Consider the following 25,534-nt stretch of genomic DNA (forward strand, 5'->3'; position numbering starts at 1 on the left):
GATATTTTTACAAAGTAGTGGAGATAAAAAAGATAACGATAAATTGAGGCAATAGTAAGTTATTTACCAAGAGGTTCAAACATCAGCAGACAGTACTGCATAGACTCCCATTTAAAAGTTGTGTCGGTGAGCCCACAGAGTCCTTCTTTTTCAATCACTGTCCAGTACTGGTGGGGGAGGGGAGTCCTAATTCAATTTACAGAAACCTCTTTGGCCTTTTCTACATAGCAGATGGCTAACCTCTCCCAGTTGCTGATCTCTAAATAACAATTCTGTTCTCTAAGTGGAGATAGTTAGGAAAACCATTTTTATCTGAGGATCTGAACACAGCCCTGGAAACACAAAGAGCCAGTATCACCTGAGTGTATCACAGAACTACCAGAGCCTTACCTACTGCCTTAGAGGATCAGTGGAATCCTAATCTTCCTGAGGCAGGGTTCTGCTCTGTGTGTTATTAACAAAGAAGTAAAGAAGTCTCTTGGCTAGCTGGGCTAGTTTCCTCTCTAGGCTGAGTTTTTCTCTTTGTCTGTGAAACCCTTGAGGACAGTGACTGTGTCTGTTTCATTCCCCGCCTTCCCCCCCTCCCCCCCATGTCTAACACAGTTCTGATGTGGGACATCTGAGTCCCTGAAATAGAACAGATGAAAAGGGACAGAGATGAAAATTTAAAATGCCAAACTGAAATGTCATAATAATGAAAATTTTAACATGAAAGCAGCCTAATAATAGATGCACTAGCCACACTGGTGTATAGGAATAATTGCAAATGTACTTGTCATCTTTGTATGTTGTTTATATGAATGTTATCTTCTAGAAAGGCACAGGATATATGGCCATGATAGGAAACTGAGCTAAATCTTCTATTGCAAAGTGGTCTGGAAAGCAGACTAAAATGCAAAGTGTCTCAGTTACTACCTGGAGCTGTACCTCAACTTCCTAGCCCATAAGACTAGGCCACAAACCCACATCAGTGTGGCCCCAGAGAATCCATATTTCCCTCAGTCTTTAGCCTATTTTGTCCTTGCTCCAGATGCATTTCATTGACACTGCACAAGGCCAGAGTCAATCTATGTCGCAAGGAAGTTAATATCTGGGCTTTCATGGTCTCCATCACCAGATTCTATGCTAGAGTCAGGTTCACACAATTCATTTAAAAAAGGAGAAGTTGGCTACCCAGAGCCTCAATCAGATTTATTCTTTTCCCCCAGATTACCATAAATGAGTTTCTATCTCTACAGACCACACGGGGGAAAAATAGATTTAAAATATGAGTTGAGCAAAGGAATCAGGTAGCAAATAAAGAAATTTTCCTAGATAATGAGAATCTTTAGTCACTCAAAGGTCTCTCTGAGTTTGTGGCACATTTTATTCATATTAATTCCCTGCAGGTCTTTACATTTAGTTGACACTCAAGCTAGTTCCACTGATAAGAATTTTTGTAATTCATCTTCAGTGAGACTTCAAAACAGAAGAGGTACATCTGGGGGATATTTTAGACAAAAGGTCATGTTACTTCTTATTATTCCATTTTCAAACATGAATATTCTCTAACCCTAAATTAGACTACTACATTCCCACAGTCAGTTTGAACCATTGGGCCTCACTAGAATATTCTGGATACATATTAAGGTCATCTTAGTGTCAATTTGTTTGTAAAAGATCAAAATTTACTTCATTATACACAAACTGAAAGGAGCTAACACAGACCCAGCACATACTTTTACTCTACACGGAATATGTTTTCCAGAGGTCCTGGGGCAGAGAGTCTGCATTTACCACATTTCATCCATTCTACAATCACATTTTTAAAATACTTCAGTGTCACTGAAATTGGGATGCATCTTACAATCAACAGCATCTTAGACCTGATGAGATACAGTTGCTGCAAAAATGGGATGAGTAATGATTAAAATCTCCCCTACTTTCCACTCTGCCAAAAAAATCTAATTTCCATTTACTGCTTTTTAAAAATATGTATATAGGTTTGTATTTTATATTGCTCTTTTATGTTTTACAATAATTCTAGAGCAACCACACAATTGGACTTTTAGGATCCCCACTTTTTTTTTTTTTTTAAACATATGAACAAAGATTTGAGTGGGCTTTTTCAACCAGGAATGTAACCACCTCCTGAGCACACAGGTTGTATAAAGTGATGCTGATACAAATGACCAGAAAGAGATGTGTATTATTCTTTTTAATACTTAAAGTGATTATGTTTTACTGAGGCTTATATTAAAATGACCTTGCATTTACTGAGCAAGCTTCACTTGGCAAGGTGGTGGGCTGTGGGAAGGAGACGGGAGAGCACACATACACTGGGCAATCAGGCAGCCCCTTCAGGTCCTCGGTCACAGCCATAAACACTCCATGAATGGTAATTGTAGACCAAGCCATGCTATGAAAAATATTATGTGTTAAAATAAATAGAAGGTTTAAAATGTCTTCCCAACTACAGAAACTTTTGGAAAATTTCAGGCTCCTTTGTAATTAATCATGAAATCTTAAATATGAAGATTTTAAGTGAAGAATAAAATGTAAGTTTCCTCATTTGCAGTCACTCCTACACATAGTTTGCCAGTTATATTTGAAAGTTATTTAAAAAAAATTAAATAAGGTATTTGAAGAATTAAAATATACCAGAATCAGTCACTTTAAAGTTTACTAGCCAATTTGAATTTCCAACATGCCTAACTGCAAGAGAATGTTATACTGTTTTAAACAGATATTGTTTAAACAATAAAATACATCGCTTTAATACTTATTATAGTTAAATAGATTGCCTTGTCTAAAAAGAAATTTTCTTTTAGCCTCCTGAGACAAATTTTAAACTCACTTCTTTGTTTTTGACTAGCTCAGAGAATAGATGTCACCTCTGATATAGTTCCATTTTTGAAACTGAGGGCCAAGAAGCTCAGAATGAAGAAGCATCTTGCTCAAAGTAAAACGGCAATGGAAAACACCATAAAAAGACACTACCACCAGGCCACATTATTCTAGGAGTCTCCGAAAAGAGAAGTTAATTAATGAAAGAAAGGAAATATTCACCACTACCTCCATCAGCTAGTACAAACTCAGTAGCAGATACTACAAACAGACTAAGAAACAAGGTGACAAAAACAAAACATAAAGCTGTGACCACAGGTTCCTTAGAGGGGCTAGTTACAGAGGTTAGAATCAGATAAAACTAAAGAACCTAAAACAAATTTAGGGGCACCTGGGTGGCTCAGTTAGTTAAAGGTCTGACTCCAGCTCGGGTCATGATCTCATGGTTCATGAGTTTGAGCCCCATATCAGGCTCTGTGCTGACAGCTCAGAGGCTGGAGCCTGTTTCAGATTCTGTCTCTTGCTCTCTCTCTCTCTCTCTCTCTCTCTCCCTCTCTCTCTCAAAAAATAAGTAAACATTAAAAAGAATTTTTTTAATAAAAAATAAAATAAATCTTAATAAGAGGGGCGCCTGGGTGGCTCAGTTGGTTAAGTATCTGATTCTTGGTCATGATCTTACAGTTCGTGAGTCCGTGCCCCACATCAGTCTCTGTGCTGATAGCATGGAGGCTGCTTGGGATGCTCTCTCTCTTTCCCTCTCTCTCTGCCCCTCCCATGCACATGTGCGCGCGCGCTCTCTCTCTCTCTCTCTCTCTCTCTCTCTAAGATGAAATAAAAAAACTTAGAAAAAAAACGTAATAGGAAAAGCAAAACATTAAACACAGGTTAAAATGATTTGTACAATACACTTGGAAAGACAGAGACCTGACCACCCCCTTTTCCTCCCCAAGAAAAGAAAGGTAAAATAATTGGATATCCTTTACCACATTCTCCTTGGCTTAGTGAGATTTATTTGTTTGAATAGCAGTGTTATACTAAGAGCAGCTAAGCTGCAGACACATAATACACTTGCTATAAAAAAGAACATCTTAAAACCAAAGTGAATGGTTACACGTCTGTCAGTAGGAGTGCCCTGTCTTAGCAAGAGGAGCGCCCAAGTGGGGGGAGCGAGGCTGCATCTCATAGCTTCCCTTTCCATGTCTACACAGCAGAGAGCATGATGCAGGCAATGAATAATATATGCATTCTTTGCTCATTTTCAGCTTTTTTATTCTGCTTTGCGGTATGCTAAATTACATATTAAACATGAGATTATAATGATACTTCAATCAAGTACACTAAAGCGAAAAAACTGATTTGGAGGAATTACTTTGCCATGAAAAATTCAGTTAATGTTATCTGGCAGCCTTTTGCTCTCCCTTTCTATTGCCGCTTCTGAGCTATACTATCAGAACTGAAAACTTTGCCATTCTAGTTGAAGGAAACACTTCCCCTGGGCTTTGGAGTAGGACAGGACTACCTCTGAGAGCTCCTCCCCTGAGGCGTGGCTGAGTGGCTTGCTTATCTGCTAGTGGCCCCCTCAGCAGTGAAAGAGGGATGTTGCTACCTGCCTCAGAGGGCTGGAAGGATTCAGAGAGATGATTCGAGTAAAAGGCCTAGCACAAGAGACAGACTCAATGAGTGTCTGCTCTCTCCTCTCCATGCAATCATTTCATACGTTGAAGGCAATCACCCAGCGAGGGATTCTTTTCAAGCTGTCACTTGTAAGCCTCCATCAACAAGAGTCATGAGGTTGGGCCTAGAACTAAAACAAACTCACATGAAAACAACTTAAAGGGACAGTTGGCAACTGGTTGACACAAGGCAGGATGCATCCCCACTGCATATGTGAATTGAAGATTAAATGAAAGGGACAGTTGGCAACTGGTTAAGACAATACAGGTTCACACAGGTGATCAGCCACTTGACTGTAGATGAGCACATAGTCAGTTTGTGTTTTCTACCAACCCAACCAGCTGCTTGAGTTCATTGCCCAATTATTTTAGCATATTGTAGATTTGTGTTAGTCCTTTAATGATCCCCAAAAGAGCAAGGCTTGCTCAGGATGACAGAAATAATTATCCTACAGTCTATGTCTTAAAAAGACTATAAACACTGTATCACCATCATAGTGGAAATCTAGTAACATTTTCACAGTTCAATAACTTGTGCCAGTCATTTTGTTCCTCAAATATTTAGCCATAAAACCTCAGTTAAGGGCATGGAACAGAGCTTTATTTATTTTTATTTTTTAAAGGGAAGCATTTAATTATTTATTTTAATGTTTGTTTATTTTTGAGCCAGGGGAGAGAGAGAGACAGAAAGACACAGCATGAGCATGGGAGGGGCAGAGAGACAGGGAGACACAGAATCCTAAGCAGGCTCTAGGCTCTGAGCTGTCAGTATAGAGTCCAAGGTGGGGCTCAAACTCACGGACCGTGAGATCATGATCTGAGTCAAAGTCGGACAACTGACTGAGCCACTCAGGTGCCTCCAAGAGCTACTTTAAAAAGATATCTATATGTTAAACAAAATAAGCCAGATAAAAAGACAAATATTCTAGGATTCTACTTTTATGAGGCATCTAGATTAAGTAAATTCACACAGCCAGAAAACAGAATAGAAGTTACCTGGGGATCTGGGTGTGGAGAGGGGAATGGGGAGTTATTACATAATGGTTACAGACTTTGTGTTTGGCATGATGTAAAGTTTTGGAAAAATACAGACGTGAGGGTTGCACAACACTGTGAATGTAATTAATGCCACTGATTTATAAACTTAAACATGGTTAGAATGATAAACTTCATGTTATGTATTTTTACCACAAAAATAAGTTTAAAAAAATATATCTAGAGTCACAGAGAACATGTGGATGTTAAAGGGGTTGCAGGAAAGCACTGGAAGGTATATGCATTTGCAAATTACTTGTTCTTTCGTGGCAATTTTAAGTTAACAAGACTGTCTCCTCAGTCTTTCCATTTGATCATCATAATAACCTATGAGGTAGACAAGGAAGGTCCTGTTAGCTCTACTTATTTTAATGGATCAACACCCAAAGGACCTGGGATTTTTTCTTTTAACTCTTCCTTGAGTAAAAACAAGTAAGCCACAGAAAGATGTGTTCATGTTTCCAAACTGGAACGGTTAAAGAAGACTATCTAATAAGAGACCTATGCCTAACGTATGGTAAGTTAGGATACTTGGGACAGACTATATGTCCCCGTCAGGGAGAGGCTGCAAGTGGTAACTCAGGGGAACATCAGAGGAAAAGGATGAGGGTGTAAGCACCTAAGCACATTTGGAAAGCTGAAAGCAAAAATAAATACACAGATACACAAACACAACCTATCTGGCCAGACAGAGAACAGCTAAATCATGACTTCCCTCCCTTTAAATATATATGCCTCAGCCTGTAATTGTTGCCCTTTTATGGACTTTTCCATTTTTCTTTTCTCCTGCCTTCAAAGGCTGCTCTTTTGAACTGCAGGACACTGGATGTTCAAGAAAATGGATACCGGCCATTGAACCATCATTCCTTTATACAATCACCACATCTGAGAGAGGAAATACCTAATACAGTTTGGCCTGGGGATAATGAAAAATTATTTCAAAAAAAGTCGTTTTTTTTTTTTACTCATGAGCTAAGTCTGTTTCACACAGTCCACTAACCTACTTTCTGCATTGAAGTAGGTAGTGTTGGATACTCCACTCTCGTCTTCCTAGGTTGAAAGCTGTATTTCTCTCTCATCTTTCCCACTGCATCCCCAACCCATTGCAAAGTGCCTGACTCCTAACTAGGACCCCAGTAATGTTGATGGAATACATTGTCGAATTATGTTTCACCTTCTCAGAACAAAAATGCATTCTTTTTCACGTTACATAGATTGAACCTTAAAAATGTATGCACCTGTTCTATGACAACTTCAAACAAACTAGGTGAGCTTATTTCCACCCTGAAAGGCAACTGAGCTATGCAATTTAAGTGAATAATCTGGACTGTTTAAGGGTAATAGCCGTAGGACTGATGCTGGGGCCCATATTATATGTCCATGCTCACTGAAGACTACTCCAATAAGATGTTCCATAATCACACAGCATACCAGAACCCTAATTCAAATCTCCCCCCAAATTTAAGTAATAGAATTGAGACCTGTTTGACTGAAAATGTACTGGCCATCAACCACCCAATTACTGTATTCAGTGTTTCTAGTTCAAAACATTTTAGAGCTGCCAAGAACACCATAAAAATAATAAAACTTTGCAGTTTATAGCACTTTCTAAAACATTTTTATATTTAATTCATTAAACACATTACAGCAGTGGTTCTCAACCAAGAGTGATTTACTCCCCTCATAGGACATTTGGCGATGTCTGGGGACATTCTGGTTGTCACAACTGGTGGGGGAGGGATGGTGGCATGCTACTGGCACCTAGTGGGTGGAGGCCAGGGATGATGCTAGCCATCCTACAACACACAGGACAGCCCCCGACCACAAAGAATTATTCACTCAAAGATAAACAGGGCCAAGTTGAGAACTTGTGCATCAGAATAACAACTACTTGCAAGGCATATGTTGTGCTGAATGCTGAGGAAGTGCTGGTGGACGAGAGATGGCTTCTGCTTGCGGGGCAGTCCAGCAAGTGATGAGAACCAGCAGGTAGCACTGATAACAGTCTGTGATAAGCGCTGTGACAGGGGTGTATACAAAAGTCCACCAAGAGCAGAAGCAACTGCTTCAACCAGGAGGTCAGGGTACTTCACCAGCAGTGACTTTCCACCTTGAATTTGAGAGGTGACTTCATCAAGTACAAGAGAGCACTGCATACTAGCCAGAAGAAATCATATATGTAAAAGCAAGCAAGGATCAAACTGAAGGACCCTAACAACACCAGCATTGTGTACAGGGCTACCAAAGCCAGACATTAGCATGGTGTATCTCCCTGGAAGGCCAGTCTCACATGAACAGAAGGAGAAGTACAGGTAAAGTGATTTTTATGGCATCAAAAACAAATATCAAAAACACAGGTATATGGAGCAGAATATAAATTTTGCATGATTTTTTTTAAATATCACCAGAAGTTGCTTTGTTAGACTTGTAATGCTAAGGGTTGCTCCCACCCTGAGGAATATTTTGGTGACATTAGAGCAATGGCAAATGTTCTAAAGTAATTAATTCCATGTGTCTGGAGCACAAAGAGGATGCAGGTAAAAAGGGGAAGGTGGTGGCTCCGGTGAGAAGTCAGGCTGGATGGTGTCATGTGAACAATTCTTCTAGGCTATGTTAATGCAGTCTGTACCTCTTTTGGGCAGGGCAGAGGCAGTCACTGGAGGCTTGCAGAGGCGGAAATGGCAAGTTCTCAGTGTTGGAAAAGCAGATGATGGGACAAAGGTTAAAAGGTGGTTAAGTCTAAACGAGGAAATGGCACAAAGGAGGAAGATTTCAGATATGAAGGCAGTAGAATCCACAGGATCAAACATTAGAGTGACAGAGAAGAAACTTTTCAGGCTGGGCAACCAGCGGGGGTGGAGGAGGGGGTGTGACGGCAAGTAATGAGAATAGAAAATGGGGGTAAAAAGAGGTTTTCATGGTGGGGATAAAGGTGGTCTCAATCAAACCTCAAGACAACCCTGCAAATTATGTGAAATATGCATAGATAACAATCATGCCCAGTTTACAAATGAATTCAGTGAGGTCCTCAAGGCAGGTGGGCTTGCCTGGGGTCACACACCCAGCAAAAATAAATGAGTGGGGGAGATGGCAGCTAGGGCTCTCAGCTCCCAGTCTAGGTTCTTTCCACTCATGCTGTCTCTCTAGCCACATATTACAGTGATAACTAAACTTGATAATCATGATAGATCAGTGATGGCCAAATTTCCATTGGCTCTAACAGCCCTGGATAAAATTCTGAATTGGTGATATTAAGTTAGGAGCTTGTCTACTTCCAAGTAAAGCCCATTTTGACTTCCATATAAATCCAAGAAACAATTAACTAACTGTGACTGTAAAATTCAGGACAAATGAATTATTTTTCCTAACTCTTCTTTATCCAATACCTGTATATGATCAGAATAACTTCAAATTTTTATTTTTATAACTACATAAACAATCACACTGGAATAAATGAAAATCCTAGCAATAAGTGTTAGCACCTGGATACATACCTACAGGTAGGTACTGAAGTGGCCTGTGTGAAAGCTGTAAGCACAAGATTAAGTACATAACTGATGGTCAAGAAATACCAGTGTTCCTTTCTACCTAGCTACCTACTACTCAGATACATACCTTCTTGAATATTTGGGGGGAAAAAGATTAATAGCATCTCAGAGGATTTAAATTCTAAAACATGCTCCACAACACACACGAAAAATATTCAGTTCACACCAACAATATCATGTCTCAATAATAATGGCTGATACTGGGGGTGCCTGGGTGGCTCAGTCGGCTAAGCATCTAACTCTTGATTTCAGCTCAGGTCATGATCTCACAGTTCATGGGATCGAGCCCCATGTCAGACTCCCCACTGACAGCACAGAGCCTGCTTGGGATCTTTTCTCTCCTTCTCTCCTTGCTCTTCCCCCACTCACTCTCTCTCACTCAAAATAAATAAACTTAAAACAATTTTTTAAATAATAGCTGATACTGTTTATGCAACATCATTGTATGCCAGACACCAGGCCAAGAATTTATGTGATTTATCTCATTTACTCCTCATTATATGACTTAGAACTATTACTATCCTGGTTTTACTTACAAAGAAACAGGCTTGTAAAAGTGAGGTCATAGAGGCCTGTAAACCAGGACATGAATCCAGATCTAACTGATTCCAGAATGCATGCTCTTAACCAGCAGGCTTCCTGCTTCCCCCCAAAGACTCTATTATCCTAGAACACAGATCAGGGCACATCAAGTTTCTACATTCTTGTCACCTTCCCTTGAACTTGACAGACATGTAATTAGTCCATTGTCTTAAATCAAGTGTAGCAACTCACACAGGAAATGGATTTCCATTCATAGCTTTAAACAATGTCAACCCGAGTTCATTTCACAGCAGTCCTAAGCCGCTGACCATAGCCACCAAAATATTACCGCATCATTAGAAAAAGTGGGTCCCTTGCCCATGAACACAAATGGAAAAGGCAGCCCTTTCCCACTCTGTTCCTTCCTTTGATCTTGTCAACCTCATATTTTGGTGGCTTTAGCTTCTCATCGCTTCACTAAAAATGGAGTACCTCTTTTTCTCATGATATATTTTCATGTGGCAGAATCACAGCAGAAACTATACAAATGTATGTGATGCAAAGATCATCTTTCTTTGCTAGCCAGGGGAAATGCTCAAAAACTAAACAAAAAAAAATTAAGATGGGTCTGACATAGTTGACTCACTCCATTGAATAAGTTAAAAAATGAATGGTCTGGAGCCTGAACCTTGGGAGGGGAGGTCTGGATTAGGATCTCAACTTGCCACTTAGCCTACTGAGGAAGCCTGGGAAGGCAAAGTGCTTCTCTGAGTCTTGGTTTCCTGATCGATAAAGTGGAGACACTGATACCTACCTCCTGTGATACACGTGAGAAGTTAAAGACTGTAAATGTGAAATGTTTTCATGTATGCCCATTACATCAAAGCTCTCGGGAAGTGATAACTTCTACTCTATAACAAAAAAACAAAAACAAAAACAAAAACAAACACCACAACCTCCATGTTTTTTCCACCTAGAGTGCAGAGTAACTATAATAAAAGATAGAGGACAGCTGTCTGAGCAGGCATGCCCCTCTTGCAAGAAAGTCCACCAGTGGCTTTCTTCGATTCCCAGAACCCCACCTGGATATACTGACCTGGGAGAGAGGGCATTCTTTGGCTAATGTGCTCTGGTTCATCTCTTTGAGCAGTTCCTTTAAGGCATTGCGGACTGTGGCATGATTCCACTGCTCCGCAGGCAAGTCTTCCAACTTCGAACAACTGGGAAACAGAGCAAGAATGAACACCATGCAGACCTCAACAAAGGACCCTGGCTGCAGGGGGTTCTGAGTGTGGCAGTTGCTCCTGGGTCCTGTGCCAGCAGTAGGAAAAGTGCTAAAGATCAGGGTCCCGTGTGGGCCCTACATGAGGGAAGGAGAGCAAAACTGCTTCTCTAGGACTTGGACAAAGCCCACTCGGTCTCTCTAAGAAAAATAGTCACTTCAGATATGAAGAACTGTTAACGATTTAAAATATGGCTTTTCCAATCTATTGATGGGAATGGCATGGCAATGTGATTACAAACTTCCACAATACAAGTTCAGTTATTGGACATCCCTAACGCTAAATGTAAACAAATGTTCCTTTCAATTCAAAGCGTGAAGGCCCACTCTTCGCTCTCATTGAACGATTCAGAGATGTTGCTTTCCTAACCAAAAAATAATTTTTAAGATAGAACACTAAAGCATTCCTAGGCAAGGATGGGGATGTTGGGTACCCATTAAAGTACAGATTCTCCAAAATGAGCAAATTCAAAACCCTTTCACTAAAGGACAACGTCTCTTAAACCATATGACTTATAGGCACTTTACAATACAAGACTCTGCAGAGAACCTCTAGATTCTTTAGAGGCATAACTTGCTCTGGATGCTGTACCTGAAAAAATAAAATCACTTCCAGAACCTCTGCAGGCCGTAGAGTGTGCTTCCTCGAGGCAGCCACCAGAAAGGGAAGAAAAAGATGTCCAGTGCCAGCACCTTCCTGGGAAGCCTGCTACACTAGCACAGAAGTCAGCCCTCAAAACACAAGCCCAAAAACAGCAGAAGTGTTTATTCTTCAAATTGTATGTGCTAAGTGTTTAAACAGAGAACCCATTAAATTAGGGGCTGTGGAAAGTTCCCCTTTAAGGGCCACAGATTTTTAATGATTTATCAAGCTTCCCCTAGGTTACCACTTCACTGCTTCTGAAAACAAAACATAAAACAGTTGGAATGTGGACTATAAAGATGCCTGGTGAAGGGTCCCTCCTCTCTCTCCTTTTTTTCTCATTTCATCCAGTGTCTAGAAATCAACAAAGACAGGACGTGCTAATCTCTGCAGTGACTCTCTGAGTGACGGAGCAGCTCCACGAGTGCGGAAGGGCAGATGTTCAGAGACACCCACCTTTGTAATTGGATTTTCAACGTCACAACATGATAGACATCTTGCAGCATGTCGGCCACTGTTGCGTCGGGGGCATCTGTCACATAGCTGAGAGGGAGAGGGTTCCACCTCCCCAGCTTGATTATTCCTGCAAAGAGAAGAAAAACATAATAAACACATTTCTGCTATTTATTAAACCTTCTCATTGTTTGTTCAATGTTAAGAAGGTCATTCGATAGTCAACATTCAAGGCCCATTCAGAGATATTTTACAACCCAGTGCAATAACCTATTTCTTTCTGGCCGACAACTGAGTTAACTATACAGGAAGATGAGAATGAAAGGATTGAGGTTTAATCATGGACAATCAGTTCTTTTATGTTTTCCTGTTTCTTAAATTACTTAGAAAACCATACGGATACTTCCTTCCCCCAAAGTCTTGTTTCACATTCTAACTTAAGACTGATGCTAAATATACCGGACTGCTGATTTCATAGACAAAAAAAAAAAAAAAAAAGCAAGCCTTAAGTAAATATAAGATTTGGTTTTGAATTGTACAAGAAAATTCCTGTGTGTGGGCTCAGCACACACACAGTCACATCCTGACTGTGGTGTGATCCCCAGTGCAAACAGCATTTGGAGCTGATGAACCAGTTAGAGTTCACTTCCAGATTCGTGTTTCACCAGGCAGAGGGGTTATTTTCCAATAGCACAATGACTGACCACAGATCAGAAATAGCAGAGATGCCTTCAGCTTCCTTTTTTTTTTTTTTTTTTTTTAATTTTATTCCTCTGCTCTTTTTAGAGTGACAATGGTTACCATTTCCCTGTGGGTTTCCTGCTGCATATGGTAAACATGCATGACAATGGAGAGAGAATAAAAATCCTGGTCAAACTTACACTATATAGAGCAGTGATTTTAGGAATACCCTTGTGACAAGAAGATTCTTCCGATAGCTTCAGCAACACGTGGTGAAAATTCTAACTTAGTCATAAGATGGATGCATCTTATCTGGTCCATATATCTGTGTCCATAGGGCACATATAACATTGATGAAGAAAAATAAAGAAAAAATAAAGAAAAACCCATTTCACAAACACAGAGGGACAAAAATTTTATTTGTATGCTGTGAAAAGCCCAATGGTCCCCAAGGTGTCAGAAATTGTCATACATACATTCCACTAAAACAGTTGTTTTGGTGAAAGAAAAGAAATAGAAATTTTTGACAATACAGGTGGGTCCAACTACAGTGTTCTTTCAAAATATTTTTTAACATCAAAGACAGAGAACACCTGTATACCCAAATGAACTTTTAAAAGCTTCACGAAATAATGTTTTATAGCTCTGGGGTAAAATTCCAATAATAGGAAATGAACTTTCTGGTCAGGGCGTGTCCTGTCCAAGATGAAATCAATGAATGCGCAATGCTTGACATAATGCTTGAAAACAGGGAATAAACAGAACAAAAATATTAAAATGATGCACTGTTTCAGTATTAAGATTTAACAATCTGGTGCTGAATATGCTGCAGTATAAATAGTGCCTGGACTCAGATCCAATAAAGTAACACAGCTCTCATTCATAGTACCGTATGTCTCCAGTTCTGGCTCCTTAAGTCACATTTCACTTGCCAAGAAAAGCTGTTTTCTTGTGGGGATAGTTTTCCTAACATTCTCTCTCATGACAATGAAAAGTGCACAGCAACGCAGCATAAAGCAGTCTTGTGAAATGAACATCCAGGGCTCACTGGACAAGCACCCATCAGAGGCTGGGTCTGCTTCCTGGCTTCCTTTACTCTTTCTGACATTTGAAAATACTAAAAAAGATAACACGCAACATGGCTAACATATTTCCTTTTTAAAAAATCACTACATTATTTTAAATCCCTTTCAAAAAATCATTATCAAGATAGCCCATGAGTTGAGTATAAATTGACCATGGTCTAAAGGCACAGTATTTTGTCATAAGCAACTGGAGGGGAGAAAAATGAAGTCAGCAATTGTGCCCTATGATAGACATGACAAGTGGAGGAAGCCGATTTCGTGGGTATTTTGGTGACTAAGAAGACAAAGGTAACATGAAGCAAATGACTCCAGAAGTTGTCATTGTGCAGTGCACAACTCTAGGGGAGGTTCACCCATTCTGCAGTGTGTATGTCACTGCTCACTCCTTTTTCTTGTTGAGTAGTATTCCACGGGAAAAATATGCCATAATCAAGTCAGACACAACAGAATATCTCTGTAAGATTTAATTTATATAAAAACACAAGAACAGGCAAGACTACAGGACTAACCTATGGGATTGAAGTCAGAAAGCGGTTACCTCTGGACGGCAGGGGCAACTGACTGGAAAGAAACATAAGGGGATTTTCTTGGTTTGGCTGGTGGTTGCATGGGTATAAAAATTGTCAAATTCATCAAATGCAACGCTTAATATGCATACATTTTACTGTATGTAAATTGTACTTCAATACAAAAAAGGGTATTGGGGGAGGGCTCTCTGCAGGATATGACAGACAAATCACTCTCATGGAAATTAGGTAATCTAATCTCCATTTAGGTAAATTCTACCTCCCCCCTGCCCCCCACCTTGATGAGCCGGAAGAAGACTTGTCTGGGCTGGAATGAGGCACACACAGGTGTCTTTGCAACACTTAATACCTCCACAGAGAGCAGCTGCTACAGGTTGGTTTCTGCATCTTGAAACAGAGCTGTTGAGGCATGCTACATTCAGGCAATGGGAAGTGGCACGTGCTCCTTTCTCAACCATATTAACTCACCTGCATGGTCCCAGAAGTCACGTTCTTTGCTCTCCTATCTACCAGGGTCGGTGCATGCAAGGTCTGCTGAGACAGCCATGTCCAGAAGGCTGCTCTCCTTGGAGTACCTCTTTTTAATAAGCCTTCCCCCCAAACAGGCGCTTTGTCTGATGCATTAACCCTCTTTGGAAATACATTCCTTAGATACAGTCTTCCTTCCCCAATATAAAATAGATAAAAATATTACTTGGGCTAGAAGTCAAATGTTAATTGAGGAAATCAAGCTGGGAAGCAGTATAACAGTGACTAAGAATGCAGGCTTCCAAGTGAAATTGCCTCGGTTCACACCCTGGCTCCTCCACGTGCGATGTAACCTCAGAAAGTTACTTAAATTTCTCCATACCTCAAGCCTCTCTATATAAAATGGAACAACAGAAGTAGTGGCCACTTTGGAATACTGTGAAGATTGAATGAAAAGCCCTGACTTAGTACAGAGCCTGGATACAATTAATCTCAACAATTGGCCGTTTACAGTAATTATTTAGACATTTTTAATGCTTCTTTAAAAAAAGACATTGTCAACTTATTTTTACAAATGTGGACTCAAAGTTCTTTTTTTTAATGATTTCATTATTATCTTTTAATCTTTAATTGAGTCATAGGCCTGTAAAAGACGCTCATTTTTTAATGTTATTTATTTATTTTTAGAGAGACAGAGTGTGAGCAGGGGAGGGGCAAAGAAAGGGAGAGAGAGAGGGAGAGAGAGAGAGAGAGAGAGAGAGAGAGAGAGAGAGAGAGAGAGAGAATCCCAAGCAGGCTCTGCACTGCCAGCACTGAGCCTGACTCGGGACTCCAACTCACAAACCATGAGATCATGACCTGAGCCAAAATCAAGAGCCAGACGCTTAATCAGCTGAGCCACCCAGGCACTCCAAAGGCCCTCATTATTTTAAATCAAAAAGGGAGACTGCATATGAATTATGTCTCTCCCCTCCTGTCCTATCTTATTCCACCCCTCCTCCCCTCCCTACTCATTTCTTCCATCCTTGCTCTTCAGTGCCTCCTCTCCTTCCACCCATAAGTAGGTTCAGATCTCCCCTACTTTAAAAGTAACAAAAACATTGCAACAATCTCTTTCCCTTCAGTCTCTCATTTTTTGCACCACCAGATACATTGGAAGTGCATCTCCAATTCTCCATCGGACCTTCACCCCTAGATATCTATTTTCAAAACTCCAAGGGAAATGAAGTTCAGAAGGGTTGCATTACCATGGGTGGTATCACCAGGCAATAACTAAAACCAGTTCACTTCAAATACCATGCTCTCACTCTTCTTAGAATCCTGTAAATCACAATGGTTCAGGTATGAGGCACAGAAAAGACTGGAAAACAGCCTGGTTCCAACTTTGGAAGGCCTCGAATGCCTGACTCAGTAACACATTGTGTAGGTCAGAGGTCAGGAGCAAGTCCTAGAGTTGGTGCAGGCTCCTTTGCCTGGTAGCTATGAGACTTTGAGGAAGTTGTGTAGTCTCTCCAAGTCTGTTTGCATTATCTGTAAAATGGGGATAAAACACTGTCTGCCCTTGAGGGGTGCCACAAGGCTTTAAATGAGAATGAGAATTTAGCACTGGGGATTGACCCACAGTGAATGATTAGTAAATATTTGTGGAAAATAGATCCTCGGGATTTTTTAGTGTAGATGTAACATGACCAAAGCAAAGTGATAGGAAGATTGACCTATAGTGAGTGCAGGTGGATTAAAAGAAGGCACCATTCTAAGAAGGGAAAAGAGCTGAAAAGTCCAGACAAGTGTGTCTAAATATAACCACTAGCAGCCTCTTCCTAGCTCCCCCCCACTGGGATACAGACCCCACTGACTGTTACAGTGCAGCAAAGGAGCATGAGGAAGAAAGAACAAGCCATGTACCTGCTGGGGAGATCTGACTTGCAGTGTTGGAGAAAAACTGCATAACTGTAAGTATACGAATAGAATTGTCAAACCTCATGCTTTATGATTAGGTTTTACAATCCCTATCTGAAAAGTGAGAAAAACTAATGATTCAATTAGATAGTGGTATATGCATGCGGGGCACCTGCGTGCGTACACACACACACACACACACACACACACACACACACACACACACCCCTCAAGCCCAGCCAGGCATATAGTAAATGCTCAATAAACGACAGTTCCCATTTTTTCCCCCGAATACATTTCACACTCAGTCGGAGTACGGATCCCCAACATTCACTTCAGGAAATCATACACATTCTTCAAATTCTCCTTGAAAATAATTCCAACCCTGATCAACCAAGCCTTTTCTCTACATAGCATTGCAGGAAATATTCTTGGTCAATCTGTGTATCTTATAAAGAACTTACTTTATCACAATACCCTTTTATGTTACTTTACAATTTGTGAAGTATTTTTTTTTCAAAGCATTAGTTCATTTTCATGAGGACAGCAAGGGGTTAGTGTTATACCTGGATGTGAGCTGAAGAATGACTTTTCAAGCACATCAGTGGATGACAGCCAGGACTAGGTCTGGGCTTCATCTGACAAGTTCTCTAGCTACTGGACCAAAAACCTTTCTTCTCAGCTCTGCTTATGTGCCAATGTTCAAACATATGATGAGCCTCTGAAGAGCCTGGTCAATGGTTCATCCACAGTCACACATCAGACAGGGACTTGATATTTAATGTTAAACAACAGAATATGTAAGACCAACGAGTGAACAGGTGACAAGCACAGAAGACTGAAAAGCCAGCTACACTTGAGACTTCTCTAGAAGAAAACGATCTCCCACAACAGTGCCATTTCAGAGACACCATTTCCCAAGTCTGTCTTTCCTATTTCCAAGGAATTTATCATCTGCAAACATTTGCAAAATACCTGGTGCTGAGGACTATTACAGATGCAGTTTCAAGGTCTTTGAGTCACAAATTATGGGACTTTATTTGGGGTTTTAAATTCATAAAAACGTTAATGTGACTGAATTGAGCACAATATAATAAATAAAATTGTTTCTATCCAGACAAGTCTGCTCGCCAAAATACAAAGGATCTACACACTCTTTGTACAATGCCTTTAGACCAAATGATAAAATTCAATTGTAGGTAAATTCCCATTACTGACATAAAATTAGGTTGGAAATGGAGGCACTTTTTGTCTAAAATTAAAAAGATGCAGTAATGGAAACCAGTTTTTTTTTACTCTCCCGATGGAGTATTCTGCCAGAGTCAAAGAGTTGACCTATCACAAAAAGAAATCTCAAGAATGCTCTTTGTGTTCACATTTGTTATTTTTATCAGTTTGTAACCTATCTCACAGAATCCACGTATTCTTCTCAGTGGAAGTATACTCCATATCATTGGTATTATTTACCTCTAACTCTATGAAAAGAAGAATGGTGATTAATACACGGTATAGTTCATCAATATTTGATTCAAGTTTTCAGAAAGTCAGTCACTTCTGGGCATAAAATAAAATGTAGTGATAATACAATATAATCAATCAAATAGAAAATTTGTACTAAGCACAAATCATCCATTCATTCAACAAATTTTTCTTTTGTTTCCCCAGCACAATTCACTATGATGCAAAGACAGCCCTTATACCCACTATCCCTGTAATTACGGAGCTCACAATTGAGTAGAAAAGCTTATTACCACTATATATATAGCTAAGTGAAACCACTCTTAAATTAAACCAAAGAGATAGCTTTTACTCCCCGTGCCTCAAAAATGAGAAATATTTACTTCATGAGGGCCTGCGACAGATTGCCCGGAAAGAACATGAGGATAATTCTCGTGGTTTGCCATGGCACATAGATGGTGCTGATAAAACAGTTATACATTGGGGGTACTCTAAAATAAAGCCCACAAGTCAATCTATGAGACAGATACACGAAGCCAGCACGATATCAGCCGTATTCTTACAAAACAGCCCAATAAATAATTTTCTTGTATTCTAGGTGCATTTTAACATTAAAGCAAAGTGAAAATTCAGCATGGGAAAAAACGAGACATTAGCTTTAATATCTAAAAGCTGGGGCTTATATACCTCATAACTCCCTGCAAGAGATCTCAGCAAAGGAGCATCAATAAAAACCCCAACCTCAGAGCTAAGCCTTGGGGCTTCTGATTCACAGTATTATTTCCACAATACACTAACTGCTGATGGAGCCCCTTGTAAAAACGGGAGAACTCATGACGTTGATTGCATCAGTTTATCCTCCTCGGTGGCCGTGTCCCTGTGGTACAGCATATAATTTTCTGTTGTTCAGCTATGCTTTGTTAAAGAAATTAAAAACTGTCTGTGCCATATAATAAGAACATAGAATTATTTATCCATAAATCAGTTCACACGAAATCACTACCCAGCAGTATATAATAACTCAGCCTGGGTTTCTAACCCGGGCCTGACAGTGGTATATCATCAAATTGTAACAGCATAAAGGCATAAATTGTAGTTATTATTGTTAAACCTGTGGTGGGAATGACTTCTCAATGAGGAAAGGAAAAAAAAGGCAAAACAAAGATGGTCTCTGAAGTGTCCATGTCTTCTTTTGTAATGCATGGCTTAGCTATACCCCAATAAAATTTACTGGAACTTTTCTACACCTTCTGCTTAGCTTTTAAAGACTATCTGTATTTCCAATGTTTTGCGCATTGGGGTAAAAGTAAATGGAAAATGAAATAGCATTCCTCTGGCATTCTACATTATTTCAGGTACCATTATAACTTTTACGAATTAATGAAACCTCAAAACATACTTGTCTGGGAACCTACAATACACTTAATCCCGTGTTTGTAATAATACAAAAGAAATCAACAGACAAAAATAAATAATTCAACAATTCAGAATAAATGTTGAAGCCATATTGTTACATAAATTTATCTAAAAATCAATAGATACACACATGCACATGCACACACACATGCTGAAAGCTCTACCTGGAGCAATTCAGGCATTATTGACAAACACAAACAAGGTGGGGTTTTTTATTCTTTAAGAACATTAATTTTTATTCTTTTATTCTTTTTTTTTTTTAAGTTTATTTATCTATTCTGAGAGAGAGAGAGAGAGCGTGTGATCAGGGGAGGGGTTGAGAGAGGGGAAGAGAGAGAGAATCCTAAGCAGGCTCAGCACTGTCAGCATGGAAACCTTTATGGGGCCCAAACCCATGAACCTGTGAGATCATGACCTGAGACAAAAATCAAGAGTCAGACCCTTAACCAACTGAGCCATCCAGGTGCCCCTAACTTTTATTCTTAAATCATACCTGTATCTTTCAGGAGACATTATTATCAGGAACATTATTAGCACTAAACTCTGAAATATGGGGTGCCTGGCTGGCTCAGTGGGTAGAGCATGAGACTTTTGATCTCAGGGTCATGAGTTCAAGCACCATATTGGGGGTAAAATTTACTTAAAAAAAAAAAAACAAAAACCCTGAAATATGAATTCAGAGCACTTTCTCAATAGACTATAGTGATATATAGCTGTCTACCAATCTTTTCCGGAGCTGATCACCTCCTTCTGCTACAGAAACATTCTACTTAAAAAATATATACAGTACCATTTGGTGCCTTGTAATTCTATACATGGTTTTTACATTTCGCAGCATAAAGATTTTGTCTCCTGTAATAGATGCTGCTTCACATTTGGGAAACGTTATGTTATAACCCTGACTTTTATTAGATTATTTAATATAAGCACTAAGTAACTAGACTAAATTAATAAAGACCCTATTAAAAAAAAAAAAAAACAGAAAGAGAGAGAACAAGATTATTCCACAAATTAAATAAAACTTTCTGAAGTTGGTATTTTAAAAACCTTTATTTAATTTTCAAAATTCCAATTCTTCTGAAAAACAGCCAAAATATTGGTCAGGATATGAAAAAAATATGGTTGGCATTTAGTTATTTGTTTCATAAGAGTGCCATTCAAAACTATTATATGGGGAAAGAGGACAAATGAGAAAGAAAAGTGTTAGGAGAAATTATCTGGGATCAGTTCTAAGCTTCTGACACTGGTTAAAAATTACTTCATCTGGCATAGCATTTTCTTATTATTGTTCTCAGTTTAATCACTATCTAAAAGAGTTTCAAATTAAAGGATTAATTTTGGCAGGTAACACAACCTTCTCTTTTTTTTCTCCCTTCTATTCAGGAATACATTTGCATAAAGAAATTTCCCTCTAGCACTTGTCCCCCTAAAATACCTTCAATAATCGAAGGCACAAGGGAAAACATATACTCTGTTAAACATACTTTGCTACATTCTAGCAGATGCTATTCATAACATGTTTAGCCAGTGTTTCTGCATCCTCTGGGGTAAGAAGTATCCACTGAAGATCTAAAAATACAGTTGCTGCGCATATTTCCCATCCTAATTAATTACATGTACTCTTTTCAGATGGGAGCTCCAATGTTGCAGTAAGTTTTCCCGATGACCTAGCTTCCCATCACTGGACTCAAGACCTTTGGAAACCCTATCAACTGCATGCTCCCAATTATATATTCCAGAATTGCTCCTCAGGCATATTCTGTTTCCTATAATTTAAGGTTACATAATATCTGATCTTAAGGGCAATATTATGATGGCATGTTGATTATCAAAGAAAATGTTGCCATATAATATGCAGAAAAACATATACTCATTTATGTTGTACATTTTTATTCATGTGCCAACTAACCTGATTTCACAGTAATTTGTTAAGGAACTTTAAGACATGGAAGCAAATATGACTGTAACTATTACGAAATGGCAACTGCTTTTGGTTTTTTGGTTTTTTGGTTTTTGGTTTTTTGAAGGCTTTTTGTTTTGGATCCTTTAAGAACATTTTAATGATTTTTACTTTCAATACATCTTCATATAGACTCTACCATTACATCTTATTTTTTTTTAATTTGTTAATGTTTCATTTATTTTTAAGAGAGACAGACAGTGCAAGTGGCAGAGGGGCAGAGAGAGAGGGAGACACAGAATCCAAGCAGGCTCCAGGCTCTGAGCTGTCAGCCCAGAGACCGACGCGGGGCTCAAACCCACAACCGGCGAGATCATGACCTGAGCCAAAGTTAGATGCTTAACCAACTGAGCCACCCGGATGCCGCTACCATTACATCTTATAATGTACATGGTTTACAGGTTTCAGAGAGCTCACCTTCAAAGAAGTTCTGAAAATTCCCTGATTTCCACACTTTTGGGAAATGAACTATTTAAAGACAGCAAACCACACTTTTAAATATGGCACTACCATTTTAATGGCTCCAATACAGAAACCAAGGATCCAATACAAAGGTGCTTGCTCATTAGGCAAATTTTTGTAATGTTTATTTATTATTTATTTTGAGAGAGAGAGAGCGTTAGCAAAGAAAGGGCACAGAATGGGGGGGAGGGAGAGAATCTCAAGCAGGCTCTCCATTGTTGGCACAGAGCCCAACACAGAGCTTGATCTCACAAACTGTGAGATGAGCTGAGCTGAAATCATGAGTCAGATGCTTAACCAACCGAGCCACCCAGGTGCCCCTAGGCAAATGTTTTTTGAATCGAATCCAAGGTAGATCAGCAGTCACAACATACATGGTGATGAATAATGACAATGGTCTATCTGAGCCCCCTAAAATATTTAGCCATGTTAGAAAAATGCCATATGAATCAATGGGCAACTGAACCATGGTAGAGACCTAGCAATCATTCCTGACAAGATGCCTAGTTATCCCATGATAGCTAGGCCGACAGCTGGAGATGACGACCTGGAGGGTAGGTGAAGGTCAGAAATTGATTATTGTTTCCCCCAGGACTTTGCAGTTTAGGGAGCACTGTGCTATTGAGAGTGGTCAGACTAAGTGAATGGGTTCTAAATTCATCCCTAGAGCAGTTGTGGGCCCCACCCTGACTTCTAGAACATAAAGCTCCAGGGGTAGGATCCCGGGAGATGCTGAGGATAAACCAAGTTTGAGAAGTGCTTTCCAAGATGTCCAGTAAAAAGCATGAAAAAAATCAATCCACTGATTTTCAAGAGAAGGGCAAACAGATCACAAGATTCCCAGGTTCCTTTTTTCCAATTTATCAGCAAATATTCTCATACTTGTCAAGTATGGTAAGTGAAGAGAAAGGAGAAAGCTATGGCACATGAGAAGAAAAAAAAATGGGGTCAGGACTACATTGTAACTGTTTCTTTTTAAATGTGCAGGATTTGGCATAGGCCGAAAGGTAAAAGCAGAAGAAAATGGTTCCCCATCTATGCATAAACTCCGGAACATTTATCTTATTTGAACTGTATACCATGTCATTAACTGTTTTATACAACTCTAGCTACAGCCCCATACGGTACAGCAGTCAAGTATCAAGAAAGCCACTTTGTTGGAAGAGCAGCAGACTGAGATCAGGAAATGTCTTAGATCTTAGGCAGGTCTTAGATCTGCCCCTGTCAGTGCAGTGCTGCAGCTCTGCACCTGTGGGCAGCCCATCTAACTTCTCTGGGCCCCTATTTTCTCTTCCATAAAATGGGGATTTAAAAGCAAAAACAAACAAACAAACAAAAACCCACCACCACCAATAATAAAAAATTCCTCTTGCCTGAATCACAAAATGGTAATTATAATAAAACATAAGCTAAATGCTGAAAATTATAAAGCATTGTATAAACATATGCTGGCATTCATGAATTGCAAGTTGACATAAAAGAAGAAACAACTGCATTTTTTTTTTAGAATGCTTTTAAGGGAAAACTTCCTTTACTTAAGCAAAAACGTGAACCCTCTAAAATGTCACTGGCTAAGGTGGCAAGTCATCTGATGCAATCAAAAGAATCTGGAGCAAGTCACTTAATCTCTCTGAAGCCTCCATTTACTGTCTTCAGGAGATGCTGCCGTCTGGGAAGTGTCAGCAGTTCCATGTTACCACCACATTCTACTGCACAGCATCCCAGAGATGGATGGATGGAAGGGTGGGTAGGTAGGTAGGAAGGAAGCAAGGAGGCAAGGAAGGAAGACAGAGGGGGTTGGGAGGGAAGGAGGGAAGGAGGCTGGGCCACTCTGCCATGATCCATGGGCAGCACTAGCTTACTTTGCAGGTTCACCCAATGTTCCCTACCAGGACTCTGTCCCCACCATCCTGCTAACCCTCACCAAGCAGAAAATTGAGCTCGTACACTCCTAGCACCTTGGATATCCAGGAAAACCAGCACAAGAGATATTCTAGACAGCGGCTGAAGACACAAAGAAAGATCTGAGGGGCTAAAAAATCCTCAAATCAAACTTTCTCATGGAATCCATGCCACCCCCAGAGTCTTACTGATGATGTCCCCCTTGTAGCTCTGACATTCTAAATCAAAACACCGCTTGAATACTTTGGGGCCCAGTAATGGTGGCTTTGATTACTGTCATTTTAAACACGCATTAAGCCTTCAAAACTGTGAAAATAAACTCAACATTGAATTGGTGGGTTGATTTTTCTTTCATTAAAATTCTACTTTTCTATTAAAAAAAATGGCAAGCACCCAGCTTTTTGTTTCTCAGGGAGGGCTCGTTTTTAAACTTTCAAAGTATAGTAAACAACTTCTAAATTCAGGATAATTGAAGGTCTGCCAGTTGGTGAACAAAACAACAATGGCTTTCATATCAACCAAAAAAGGGAACATGGCTCAATCAGGATTTTTTTCCAACTGAATATCATTTTGCCAACTGTACTTCTTAGTAAAATAACAAAAGCTGCTGCCTACAGACTACTAATGGACTACTACTTGAATAAATACAATTATGCTCATTAGTTCTTTACATTCAAATTATTCGCTAAGAGTGACTTTCCCAGAGATTCTTTTTTAATGAAAGACAGTAACATAATTGTTAGCACAAGATACTTTCGGATCAATTTTGTCCTTCCATAGCGCCAAAGAGAAGAAACAAATTGGCCACATGCTTCCACAAATAAGTAATTTCCTCATTAAAGATATATTTGTACAGAATTTTCTCAATTTGCAGTGGAGTTATGTCCCAACAAACGTATCATAAGTTGGAAATATCCTAAGTTGAAAATGCATTTACTACCAAACATTAGAGCTTAGCCTAGCCTACAGTAAATGTGCTCAGAACGCTTACACTGGCCTACAGTTGGGCAAAATCCCCTAACATAAAGCTTATTTTATAGTAATGTTAAATAGCTCATGTAATCTATTGAATAGTGTACCGAGAGTGAAAAACAGAATGGCTGTACAGGTATACAATAGTTGTAAATGTGTCAGTTACTTGCCCTCGGGACCTCGGGGCTGACTGGGAGCTGCAGCTTGCTGTCATTTTTAGTTGCTCAATAGTGTATTATTATATTGACGTTATAATGATCCATTAAAAAAACTGGCTGTTTATTTTATGCTTATCATGGTATCGCTATGTTACTACACTAGAAGAAAATAATTACCCAAGTTATCCAATTAAATTATCAACCCAGTTATCACATTAAATTTAATTTATACCAGAATCAAATAATAAGTTATTAGCTTTTAAGTTCTGATACAACACTTTTCAGTATGATTCACAGTAAGTTAAACTTAAGTTAAATGCTCACAGACATTTATTTACCAATTTGTGGTTCTTATACGCTTGGAAACATCTCAAAACCAGCCATAATCAATCAGGGACTATCTCATTCATCTGAATGCCCTAGCCTTGTGACTGACACTTAGTAGAGGAAGAAAGAAAAGAAAAGAAAAGGGAAAGGGAAAGGGAATGGGAACGGGAAAGAAAGAAAAGAAAGGAAGGAAGGAAGGAAGGAAGGAAGGAAGGAAGGAAGGAAGGAAGGAAGGAA

At 39.4% G+C, this 25,534-nt stretch overlaps 1 protein-coding gene across 3 annotated transcripts in view; it reads right to left on the reverse strand.

The window, feature by feature from the left end:
• Window positions 1-25,534, reverse strand: part of SATB2 (SATB homeobox 2) — a 193,590-nt gene that overhangs the window by 99,291 nt on the left and 68,765 nt on the right. For all 3 annotated transcript variants that reach the window (XM_040475780.1, XM_040475779.1, XM_040475778.1), the window contains 2 exons: window positions 11,986-12,112; window positions 10,701-10,824 (listed from right to left, as the gene is read on the reverse strand). In XM_040475780.1, the coding sequence (XP_040331714.1) occupies window positions 10,701-10,824; window positions 11,986-12,112 (251 nt within the window). The remainder of the gene's footprint in view (window positions 1-10,700; window positions 10,825-11,985; window positions 12,113-25,534) is intronic.

The sequence above is a fragment of the Herpailurus yagouaroundi genome, unplaced genomic scaffold (genome assembly GCF_014898765.1).
Source record: "Herpailurus yagouaroundi ecotype Mexico unplaced genomic scaffold, PumYag 140, whole genome shotgun sequence".
Taxonomy (NCBI): domain Eukaryota; kingdom Metazoa; phylum Chordata; class Mammalia; order Carnivora; family Felidae; genus Herpailurus; species Herpailurus yagouaroundi.